Raw genomic sequence first — 13,048 nt, forward strand, 5'->3', positions numbered from 1 at the left:
AATTTTTAAATTTTTTGTAGAGACAGGGTCTCACTTGTTGCCCGGGCTGGTCACAAACTCCTGGCCTCAAATGATCCTCCTGCTGGTCCTCCCAAAGTACCAGGATCACAGGTATGAGCCACTGCACTCAGCCTATATTAACTCTTTATAGTATTATCTCTAGTCCAAGCTTTGTAAGTGTGTTCAAGTGAATTTAACAAATATTTCCTGAATTTCTACCACAAGCACACGAGGGGTGAGAGATAAAGTAACGAACAAGGCAGATGGCCCCTTTCTAGGGAAAAACAAGATTATCTTGAATTGGTATTTTTCCTTATCTACTTCCAACCAATTTTTTCTGACAGTAAAGTTGCAGAAAATTTACTGTCACAAAGTTGAATCTGAAAACTTACTGGAGAAAGGTGAATCAAGAACAATCTTCACTGGATAGATACTTTATTGATTCAAATTTGGACATCATATATCCTACTGAACACCTGACTGAGATGTTTTTTACTTAAAACTTTCTGTTACTGGTTATTTCTGAAAGTCCACCAGATTTGGAACAGATTCATTTAAAAAAAAAAACCTAACAAATTTAAAGAATACTCCTTAGAAATTTACTACTACAGTAAGCCAGGGTTATCTCAATGTCACTTTCACTGGGAATAGAACATACAGTATTTCAATCTTCTTTTTTGATGTTAACAGTATCCTAAAATAATTCTGAAGACACTGTCTTCATTTCCTTGCTTATAGAAAAATAACCAATCCATACTTCATATGGTTCCAAAAAGTAATCCTGTAAGTCAAGATGCCAGCTGGCATCAGAAAGACGCCAGCCTGTGATGGAATCACTTCCAGAAGTCACCTAGTCACAAACCTAAAATAATCCAAGGTCAGAATCCTGGCACTAAGGGACAAGTTCTGGGCATTCTCCTAGGAATGCTGCGGGGACCGGGGTGAAACTGTACAAAAGAAAACAAAGCAACAAAACAACCTAGTACAAGAGACCCCCAACTGAGGAACCAAACAATTAGGCCTGAAGCTGAGATACAGGTGCTGCTGGAGTCACACCATTTTATCACAAAGTACCTGTAACAGAAGCAAGACATTCTCCAAACATTAAAGCTGAGCTGCCTCTTGGATCTGTCTCTGATTTCAGCCATCTAAACTACAGCCAGCAGAACTACCAGAGGTAGAAAGAACATCATTCTGGAGTCCACGGACAGAGGGACAGAAGCAGGAGTCAGACCTGAGTCCTACTTCCCCACTCTGTCAGTGGCATCCTTGAGCAAACCACCTGACCTCTGAACTTCATTTTCTTCGCCTACAAAATGATTATCTCAGGGAGCTATGGTAAGGTTCTCTAGGGACAAACACTAGGTGTCACCACCGTTACTGGAGGAAATGCTCCTGCTGGTTCCATCATCTTGGGTGGGTCACCACCTGCAATTGCTGATTCCACATATTTTTCTGTCTTTCTAATAGTAAAGTCAGTCAGCAACGAAAAAGGCAGCTCCCTGCATCCGCATCCCAATACACTGCCAAATTGACTGTCGAACACAAAATTTCTTACTCCAATTGCATAGAGACAATAATTTAGAAGTCACTTTAGGAGTTGTACAAAAGGAAAACCAAAATAGATCTCTTCAGTCTTCCTATCTAGATCACAAACTATGTTATTCACTATGAAATCAAACTTTCCCTCTATTGTCCACAAAACAATGTTCATAGATCACCCAAACTCTTTGGGAAAGAAAAAGAAAAAAAAAAAATTCCAAGAAGCAGAAAACAAATTATTCTCCAAACAGCCAGTTCCAATGGAGGGAATGAGCCCCTTCAGCAAATCAAGACGATATTGCAGCCATATAAGCTATGCAATTATCTTTCAGATGTTAAAGAAAAAATGTATGGTAAATGCCATGAAGGCAGAAAAGCAACAGGCCAATCTGAGAACACTGAGAACTGGCATGAGAAAGCTACAGTCAGAAGCCCAGAGAACACACACTCCCACAGGACCTGGCCGTTAGGCATGAAGAAGACTCAAGGAGAAGGTGCAAATCAATGCTCTTATAGCATCCCAGCATCTGATCTGTTACTTGCTTCTTGCTCCTGCAACTATACTCCTAAGAGGAAGGGAATCAAAAATGTTATAATCATTCTATCTTTTTCCTAGGTGTTTTGAAAAATAAATGTTATACCCAGAGGAGGCTGCTGGCATATAATGCTTCAGAGAGAATAAAACTTCTGGGGAAAGGCTGGGGCTTCATGTAGTTTCACATACATGTGCCTTAGTCCATTCTTCTAGGACAATAGCAGACTTAAGATAGTCACAGTGTCTCTCCAGCCACAACTTAAAACTTGGCAGGTTTTGCATAAATATTTTTCACCTGTGACTGGGCACCTGGCAAACCAGGGAATAGTTACTTACACCACAAAAGAATCAAAAGGAACAGGCCGGGCGCGGTGGCTCACACCTGTAATCCTAGCACTCTGGGAGGCCAAGGAGGGTGGATTGTTTAAGCTCAGGAGCTTGAGACCAGCCTTAGCAAGAGCGAGACCCCCCCCCCCATCTCTACTAAAAAAAAAAAATAGAAAGAAATTAGTTGGACAACTAAAATATATACAAAAAATTAGCTGGGCATGGTGGCGCATGCCTGTAGTCCCAGCTACTCGGGAGGCTGAGGGAGGAGGATCACTTGAGTCCAGGAGCTTGAGGTTGCCGTGAGCTGGGCTGATGCCATGGCACTCTAGCCCAGGCAACAGAGTGAGACTCTGTCTCAAAAAAAAAAAAAAAAAAAAAAAAAAAAAAGGAACAAAAATGACATGGAAAGAAGGGGGGGAGGAACAAGACACAAAAACAAAGCAAATAAATATACAAAATGGACCAAGAAAAGCCACACTCCTGTCTCCAAAGCAATATGCAACAACCTGACCTGATCTCAGCACCCAGACTACAGAGATATGCCCTACAATTGCTCAAGCACTCAGTTTATACTATTAATATTAAACTTCGGGTGGTGGTGGATAGGAATGTGATTTTTTAAGTGTCATATTCTGCCCTCTCACTAAAGCAGACAGACCAAGGAATATGAGGATGAGGACATTTTATACACTTCTCTCAGTATCTACTACTTAGTGAAGTGTGATGAAACAGTATCATTAGACATTCTAGGCTTCCGAACATGAACACAATACAAAAACTTGAAGACATTTTTTAAGCTCCTTTAACAAAACTTAATAAGGAAAAATTGTAAAAAAAAAAAAAAAAAAAAAAAAACCACAGATTAATTTGGAAAAGGTCTAAGATTCCAAGTTAAACTACCAAACCACGTATGTCAAAGTCATTCTTACCACACAGAAGCTCCATGAGAATGATTCTCTATCTTCAGGGAGATAAAACATGCTTGTTTTTACTGATACTCAATTCTCCACCCCCACCCAATAACTAAGACACCCTGGAGGCCCCTCAACCAGATGCTGCAGGGAGCACCAAAGACAAGCAACATATTCATCTAAAGAATCATGTAATCATAGAAGATGCTTGGTACCAAGAATTTCTTAAGTGCCTCTTAAAATAAGTTCAGAGTGTATCTACAATGATTTTTTTTTAAAAATACAGTTAATTCAAAATTCATTTTTTAAAGCAAGCATACACTTTTACTCACCTCCCCAAGTATCCAAAAAAAAAAATTTTTTTTTTGACTGGGCTGCAGACTGTGGCAATTTTTAAAAGTGCCAACATTAAGCTCCTATTATTCTGAAGAGTTTTGCTAAGATGTTCAATACGGGGACACATTCTGATTCATCGTTATAACTGGCCTAGCTCAAGTGGCTTCCAGGAGAGCAGGGCTTTATGGGCATTGGTGCATCCTCAGAAGCTACATTAATGCTAGATTGATAAAACAGATCTTCATATCTGTTTGCCAGGATGAGCAAAAAGTTAACTAGAAATGTAAGTGCTTAAAGTCACTAAAAGGAAGGCTCTACACTGACATTTTCTACCTACTTAGCATTCATCTGTATTCATCTCAATAGACGTTAACACACACCAAAGTTGCTCTCCACTATTCAAATCGTGCTATTATGCTCAGGAGTAGATTAATAATATCTACCTTCCTTATTGTAAAATAAAATTACAGCATTGGTCCAAACATGACATGTGGAGCTTCTTTCTACTTCTGCTGGCGCATCAGCCTACTCTGCTGCACACATGGGAGAGAGCTTTGCTAAAGCTGCCCTGCTGCTTCTACAGATGCGGAAAATTGAAGAAAATAAAAAAAAAAAAAAAGGGAAGGGAAGGGAGAGAAACAACACACACACAAACCTCACACCTGGTAGCCTCTCATATCATGTCCCTTTTACAGCAATCTGAGGGGAGAATGTCTTTTATAAGCTGACACCATCAGCAATGAGGTTAGCAGGTAGGCCAGGGGGGTGCTTTTAAACAGCTCGTAACATCCTATTAGTTTTCACAGCACCAAGCAACTGTGCTTCATTTTCACAGCACCAAGCAACTGTGCTGACCCTGAAGCATCGGAAATAGAAGCAGGCAACTGGCAGGGAGAAAACCCCACTCCCACTGGAGACATGTCTAAAATTCCAGGAGAAAAAAGGTAAGATATGCTAATGGAAGCACACTTTGTAAAATAAGGAGAAACTGTTTTGCAACAAGGGGTTAAGGAAGGAGAGGCCCAAGACAAAACTTCTCTAACTGAGGGAGACCATAAGATCTAAATTTGTAAGGAGTAATTTAACATGATTCAAACATCTGCAAATACAAAAAATCAAAAGAATATAAAATCTTTAGAACTGTCTTTGTCTTTATATTTGAGTAAACTTTTTAATTCCTATAGTTTTATTAAACTCCCGAACTCAAATACCCACCAAGGCCAGGCAGTGACTTATTCCAAAGTGAAACAAACCATCTTAAGTAGTGGTTATTCTAGTGACTTATTCCAAAGTGAAACAAACCTCATCTTAAGGGGACAGATGATAAATGTGGGCTCAATGTTGCTCCATCCTTCCAATTTTTCAAGAGGCAAGACATTTGGCTCTAGATCTTTATATGCTATTTCCCAATCCTAAATCAACAATTCACAACTTTTTAAAACACAGTTTGGGCCAATCAAAAAACCTACAGGCCCTACGCAGCCCAAAGGCCACACTTTTGTACCTACGGCACAAAAGATTTGTCCATTGATACCCATTTCTCTGATGGCAGTGATTCACTCGGTCACAGAAGATATTCTTCAGTGAGTACAATGTACAAAATGCATAAGAGCCAATGCAAAAGTACAAGCAGGATAAGAAAAAGAGACAGGTGCGTAGGTTGCACCTGACCTGGAATTACCAGGACTAGAAGTAAAACTAGCAGAGGGCTAAAAGGATAAACAAGGGACAGAGGGCAAGCAGAGAGGCATCACAAAGAGGAGAGGAAGGTTGTGGATAGTTCCAAGTTCCTTGCAGAGACAATGGAGAAAGGAAGGGTTGAAAGTCAAAATCACTGATGACCTGGTATTCGGGAAAAGTTCATGAGTCATTCACAGCCATAGGCCAGGAAGAACCTCAAGGGTTTAAACAAAATAAGCCAGCAATCAGTAAATAGCACTAAGGAGAGAGAAAGTAGTGTGGAATAAACTCTTACAGAACTAGGCCTCACCTGGGAATAAGTTACAAGAACTTGTTCACTCTATAATAAATGTATATTTAACACATTCTACATAGCTCTGCAATAATGGTGGGTGACCCCTCCCCCCATGTCACCAGAGGAACCTCCAGGAAAGCAGCAATATCAGTGAAATAGAAAAAACTCACTTTTGAAAAGAAGCTCAAAGAAAACTAAAGATCAAGTACAGTCAGCTCCAGGAATATTTTCCCCACCTTACTCAATTCACTAAATTTATTTTGAAATACACCATGATTTATTTGCTTTGAGAAATATCTCCTATACATCTGGTATACACAAATGATGCCTAAAGAATAAAAAAGTGTTAAACATCCTTTAAAAACTGAACAAGTGAGCAATTTCCAATAACTTACTTGACAGGGCATCCATCAAAGACTTTTCAGTTAGAGTGGTGAGAAGGTATTGAAACAAGCAGAAAAAAATGTATTTCTGTGTAAACTCCACTTTGTGATATATAGGAATAGATCCTTGACAAGAGATTAAACAAAATTCAAAGCAAGGGAAAAAAAAATCAGGAAAAATATGGACTGATTATTTTAACATAAATGGTTAAAATTAAAAATCTGACTTTTCACTGAAAAAATATGGAAAATTTAAATTAAGAAATTTATATTCCTGGAATGTTAGCTGGCTAAATTCTCATAATCTCATATGTAATCTTTCAGCATTATTTATATTTTCAAGGAAAATGCATTTTAAACTTTCCTTCCAAGATCCATCATCATAGATATAAATATATCTATTTCCATACTGAAATGTTCAAAGTCACAATTCTCCCAAATCCTCCCTGCAGCTTGGGATTTATCTTTTCCTCCATAGCAAAAATATACATATGATGGTATGTTATAAAGAATCACTAAAAATGGTTCATAATAATACTCTGAAAGGCAAAAACATAAAACTAATCTATGGGGACCACCCATTACCACCTTTCCAATTCTGGACAAATTGTCATTTCACTGCCAAAAATCTTGTGCTTCAATACGCTCATCTTTACTCAGTCCTTGAGATGGGGAGGGTGAGATCTTATACACACAAAAAAGGTTACGAAACCAAGGACATAGGCAATTGAGCCAAAATCAGATGCTCATAATATCAAACTTCCACCTGGCTCTGCTAAATTAAGAATTTGAACCTAAATGACTAAATCTACTGAGACGAGACAACTCAGCAGATAAACTGGCAGCACTGGGCTCATAAGACCTTACATGTGTAATATTTGTTTACAAAAACAGAAATGGATTTTAAAACTCTGAGCAAGACAGGCAAGCTTACAGTCATTGGAAGAAAGCTAAAGGCCTATATGGGTAACTCAACAGGGGACAAGAACTAATCTGCATGCCTTTGTCCTCCTCTCATAATTTTAAGAAAACTAGTATCGCCTAAGTTCTATTTCCCAAAAAGAACCTTATTTTAACACTTTTTGTTTCAGAAGGCAAGACGGTAAAAACTGTATGGGAATGTCTGTATATATTTGTGTATATTTCTTTAGATGCTCAGAGACTCACACCCCTCAATACTAACAAGTAGTTTCAATTTTACAATGACTCCGCAATAAGGAAACACAGGAAAGCTAAAAATGCCAAAACAACTATCACCCCTTATACTCATAAGGAAATAAAATCAGTTAAGAAAGTGTCTAATGAAGCTTTAAGTAAAAAAAGAAAAAAGAAAAAAAGAAAGAAATGATATAAAATAAAACTCACCTTGAAAGAAGTTTATCAGTTTGATATTTATAAGATAAGGATTTTTGTGATATTCTATTAATACAGTCTTTAAAGTTGCTGAAATTTCTGATAATGAACACCTCACAATAACAAAATTCTGGAGGAAAAGAAAAGCTAGTCATTTAGAATATAAATTTCCTTTTTATCACACAAACTTTTTCTAAGTCAAGGGAAAAAGCCTGGTATTAATGTATCACTACTGATAGTCCCCAACTTATGATGGTGCAACTTATTTTGATTTTATGACGGATGGTGCAAAAGTGTTATGTATTCAAGAGGAATCATTTTAAATTTTTATCTCTTCCTGGGCTAGCAGTATGTGGTAAAATACTTTCTTGCCATTCTGGGCAGAGGCAGGGAGCCTCAGCCCCCAGTCAGCTAAGAGATCAGGAGAGTAAACAACAGACACTCTACAGTGCACAGTGTTGTCAGATGATATTGCCCAACTGCAGGCTAATGTAAGCGTTCTAAGGATGTTTGAGGTAGGCGAGGCTAAGCTATGACTATACAGTAGGTTAGTTGTAGTAAATGCATTTTTAACTTAATATTTTCAATGTACAATGGGTTTATCGAGAAGCATCTGTAAGTTGAGGAGCATCTGTATTAGACAAGGGAAAAATATATATCAACCTACATATTATTCCTTTGTCTAATCTAGGAATTAAGGACATCAACCTAACATAGGGACATCAACCAAATTGTACCTGGTACTAAAGAAAAACCTTCAACATGTTTTTAAAAAGAAAAAAACAACCTACTATAACTGTTTCACAATAAATAAGTCTACTGAAAAATTTGTCAATTTCTTTTTTTAAATAAGGAATTTTTAAAGTGGAAAAGGGTTTTGCCTGTCAACCGTTATTTGCTAAGCATTTCCAGTCATAAACTGACATAATGGAAATTTGTAATATAGAGGTATACTAACAAACTGCAAGTTAAAAAAAAGAAAAAAAACATTAACAAGACAACCTACAAACTGCCACCTATTCTTACGACATTCTTGGTTATTTTACCTCTTCTACCTCTCCCCAAAGTCACTATCCTTCTCTGCATGAAGATTTCTTACAAGTAAAACATATCTATTATCACACAAAAGTATTCAGCAACATTCAAAAGGGAAACATGCCATTAAAAGCATCACTGAAAGCCTAACCCATAGCTCTGGAAAAATAACACCCTTTCCAAAAATAGATGTTTTTATGAAAACCAATCTCCAGAAACTTATTATTGGAATCAAAGGGGAAGATGCACCTAGCACAGTGTTGCTCACACAAGACTCATGTTTTATACGATGGAATACAAGACTAGAGACATAGAAAATCAACTTCCCTTGAAATAAACTCTCTTCATGACCTTACTAAAATGAGAGTTATGATGCCCATTACGTAAGGTGAAAGACAAATGTGTTCAATTTTACTATAGTTCTACTTTTATTTCAGGTTCCTAAATTTACCATTTAAACCATAACAAAACATGTATCTTTTAATACACAAAAGCCTTAAAACAAATATTGCCTTTCAAGCTTAAGTGCCTTCTGTTTCTGCTTAGCAGATTTACATTATTTGAAATCCAGAAAGAATAATCAACTAGTGCTATAAACCATCTAGTATCTTGAACCAAATAAATATACAATAAATGTTCTTCCCAAATTAAAATATACAAAACAGTGGATTTGGCATTAAACTACAATATGTGAGTCCTATGAAAAACCAGAACCAGTGAAGACCTCCACATCTGTAAACTGAAACCAGCCAAAACAAATGAACACTCGACACATTTGATGTCCTCCATAGAGTTAATTCACGAGTCGGGCGTGGTATCACCAGAGCATAAAGCTTTCAAACAGTTCTGTTATGTATCGACAAAGCAGCAATACCGGCAGCTAAGTATTAACAAGTGGGAACGCACCTAACCAGGATAAGCTACATCTGTGGATCCCAGTGCAAAATGAAAACGCAGGGTACCCTTGTCCAAAAATTCTTAAGAATTTCAAGATGGAGGAAAGTGTGCAAATGCACAAGTCCCAGACCCATAATGCAGCCCTGCGTGAATATCTATCAAAGTAAACAAAGAGCAGGGGTGGACTGCTATGGGAAGGTTTTCCACAGGGTGGCATACCACCCAGGCCCAGCACCACCCTACCTATCCAGCCTCCTCACAATGCCACTAAAAATGTCACCAGACCAAGCTAAGTAAACACGACCCATCTCTATCTGGCCTCTCATTTCCAAATAAACCTTGTGAGTGATAAACATGGTGATAAGAATGTGATGACTTGCTAGATTTAGTAAGTCAAAAAGCAAAAGAACTTACTCTACTGTGCAAACGGGCGATCAAAAAGGTGAATGGTAAAGTCTGACTTGACAAGCTATTTCTGAGTATCCAGCCCTCTGGGGAAAAAGACCATGAAGTGTAACATGCCACTGTGGTGCTCTTGTGCCATGCTAATGCCTGAGAAAAGCGTCACAGGTTTAAAAAAAAAAAGAAAGAAAGAAAGAAAAAAATTTCCAGCAAAGAGAAAGAAAAGGTTAATTCCCAGCTTGGAAGTCAGGGTATTCTGGATGGCTTTGCTATGTCCTTAAAGAGAACTTGAGACTTGCTTCTAGAATAGAAAAGAAAGGTGGGGTGGGAGGGGCATTATTTTTACATAAGACCCCAAGGCTGGAAGAGCTGAGAACAACAGTTGGTTATAAGGATTTAGCCAGGAAAGCCTATGTACAAAGAACCAAATATGTACCAAGAACCAAAAGGCTAGTCCTAGGCACAGGGTAGTAGAAATACCACAGCACTGTTTATTTAACCTACTGGGAGCTAGGTCTTAACTAAAGCCCCAGAAACTGGGACAGAAGGTCCTTGTTTCTCTGGTGAAGTGTTAACCAGAACAAACCAACACCAAAACGGAACTCTAACAACTAACACATTTTGAGCCTAGAGAAGGAAAATAAGGTTCTGCAGTAAATATTAATAACAGGTGGACTGGCAGACACTGACCGGCATTGGGTACTTGTTCTACAAGGAGTGTATCCCAGACATTAAATTCTCTTGAACCACGGGAAAGAACATGGGCAGCTGAAAAGAGCTTAAGTGACATGTTCCCAAAAGCATACACTACACAGGAGAGGAAACACCTAAAGACAAGGAGGGAGGGAAGGGCTTAAACACCTAAGGTTCTGTCTTTAATGGGGAGGACAAAACTCATTCCCCAAAAGGTGGCAGTACAAAGTTACCCAAATAGGCAACAAGGGACCAGTTTTAATCACAAAAACAAAAATACTCCCTCAAGAAGGGCGGGGGAGGAAGGGAGAGGAATCACAGAAAATTGGATGTAATGTGTTTTTTCATAATTGAATTTTTTCTTCCCCATTCCAGCCATTATCTTCCAGATGTCTTCTTCTTTCCCTCTCCTCAATTTGCAAGAGATCTTCCCCTAAGTATACCCTCCTCCACCCCAATCTGAGCAGTGTTAAATTAACTTCGCTACAAACCTCCTATAAAGAATGGCCCGAAAACAACTGCAGTAACATTCAGATCCATCCAGCAAATCACTATTTCTACAACCAAAGGTCCAGAAGAGAAAGTAGATCCAGGGCAGCTTTTCCACTCGTTCACCAAAATGGAGACTCCAGGTCAGCTTCCGCAAGAAAGCACAACCTTAGCACAAATGGGAAATTCAAACGACTCTGGGAAAATGGCTGGGAAAATTGTCTTCAAGGGCAACTGAACAGTATTTCAAACAGATTTTACTTGAGGGGATGGGGAAATTGCACCCCATCTGGTATCTGAATGGTTTTAAATGGACTTATCTGACATAAGTTTTGAGGCTGAGCTACATTTTTATCAACACAGAATTAATAAGGATAGGACCACCAGAAAATTAAGTTTTAAAAAGCTCTTTTGACCTTGCCAGAAGTATTACATTTTGGCATTGCTAAGCACAGTTCTTTGGGGGAGGGAATAATGGAGAGTAGATACCCGGTAGCAAATCCTTTTCCTACATTTTCAGAAAATGCAGAGAGACGACAGGAGATGAAAATTTTTATCATAAAGATGGTCTTTAAATATGCACACAATTCTAAATGACCATCTGGACCGCTACAACTCCATGCTCCTAGCTCACGTCTAGAGGCATGGTTTTGCACTCTGGCCCTCGAGATAACAAGTAGGCTTTTAAGGAAACGCTGTGTTAAGACTGTTGGCTGGTCATTGTCACCGCCACTGAAGGAGCACCTGCCGGTAAACCAAGGCTGGCCCGCCCGGCTCCACCAATCTCACCAATGCACGCACACACGTCCGCGCACTGGCAGAGCTGGAGGAGCAGCTGCCGCAAGCACGGCGAGCGAGCTTAAATCCCAGACCCTGCCTCACCCGGCAAAGCGCCCGCGCTTCCCGCGCAGCGCACCGCTCGCGCGCAAACACGGGATGTGACCGCGAGCTGCGACCTCGCGCGGCCGCGCCCGGCCTCACCTAACACGCGCGAGGAGAACGATCATTGCTCCTGCTCCGGGCAACCACGGCCCCATGCCACCTCCGCACACAGCGTGGCCGCTGCAAGTCTCCAGACGCCCGGAGAGCTCCAAGAACCGTGCGCGAGGAGGCGCCGTACCAAGTGGGCATACACCAGACACCACCCCGGTGTGTTCGGCAGAACCCAGTGCACACATCCTCCCACAAGGCGGGGTTGCCAGTCCACCACAGGAATCTTGCCCTTTTTCTAAAAAAGCCCCCTCCCCCACTTTCCCTCCAATACACTCACCTGCGTCTCGGCGCAGTTTCCTTCTCGCGCTACACGCGGCTATACCCAGGCACGTCCACGCCCGTGCACGCTGCCTGGCGCGACTGGCCCCGCTCGGCTCTCGCCACCCCCAACCTGCTTGTGCCCACGGGAGAGGCGGTGCCACCTCCCAAGGCGCCCAATTCCCTCCACTCCCGCCGCAAGGGGCCGAGCTCTAGGAACTTCGCGGGCACAACCTCCGCCGCCCCCACCAGCATTCCCGCCCTGAGCTCGGACAAGGACTACGGGCGAGGCGAGGCCGGACCTCCCCCGCTCCAGCGAGGCGCTGCGGGGACGCGCACAGCCCTGAGCCTCGGCGTCCAAAAAGAACCAGGGGCAGAGCAAGGCAAGGCGCGGCCGCCGTCCCCGCCCCCACCCCTACGCCCCCCGCACTTGCCTGCTGTGACTCGGAGCTGCAGCTACTACGGCTCGTGCCGCTGGCCGTCAGCACAGCCGCGGAGGAGTCGCTCCAGGCAAGCTCCGCGGAGAGGCGGCGGCGGGAAGGCGGACTGGAACCCGGCGGAACCTCCGCCCCACCCGCGCCGGCGACCGCCCTCCTCACCCGGCCGGCTGCTGCCTCAGTGACGCCCGGGCGCCGCGGTCCCGCCGTTTGTAGCGGGGCAGGGAGGAGGGGCTTGCTTGGAAGACCGCCAGGAGGCGGGGCCGGCGGCGAGTTCGCGGCGCCGCGGCCGCCGCCGGCGCGTGCCCTGCCCCGCCGCCCCGCGGGTCGGTGCCTGCGGGTAGACGCTGGGCAGCGGCCGGTCAGCTCCGTCCCTCTGTGTTTCCCATTCCTACCAGACTCCCCGACAAGGTTTCCCTGGACCGCGCGGAGAGCGTGGCGCGCCCAGACACGGCCGATTCCAGGTGCAAGTTTGCAAA

General features: G+C 41.9%; 1 protein-coding gene across 41 annotated transcripts in view; it reads right to left on the reverse strand.

Annotated features, from left to right (window-relative positions):
• ELAVL2 (ELAV like RNA binding protein 2) overlaps nt 1–13,048 on the reverse strand; it is a 157,567-nt gene that overhangs the window by 115,360 nt on the left and 29,159 nt on the right. For 8 of the 41 annotated variants that reach the window (XM_069474308.1, XM_069474304.1, XM_069474297.1 and 5 more), the window contains exon 1: nt 12,567–12,755. The exons of 23 other annotated variants lie outside the window; for them this stretch is intronic. Coding sequence is in view for 1 of the 18 variants with exons in the window: in XM_069474266.1 (XP_069330367.1) it covers nt 11,863–12,059 (197 nt within the window). In the remaining 17 variants the exon portion in view is untranslated. Of the gene's footprint in view, nt 1–11,862; nt 12,082–12,151; nt 12,237–12,566; nt 12,756–13,048 lie in introns of those variants that run through there. 10 more of the 41 variants (XM_069474301.1, XM_069474294.1, XM_069474303.1 and 7 more) reach the window with 2 other exon arrangements.

The sequence above is a fragment of the Eulemur rufifrons genome, chromosome 7, assembly GCF_041146395.1.
Source record: "Eulemur rufifrons isolate Redbay chromosome 7, OSU_ERuf_1, whole genome shotgun sequence".
NCBI classification, from domain to species: Eukaryota; Metazoa; Chordata; class Mammalia; order Primates; family Lemuridae; genus Eulemur; species Eulemur rufifrons.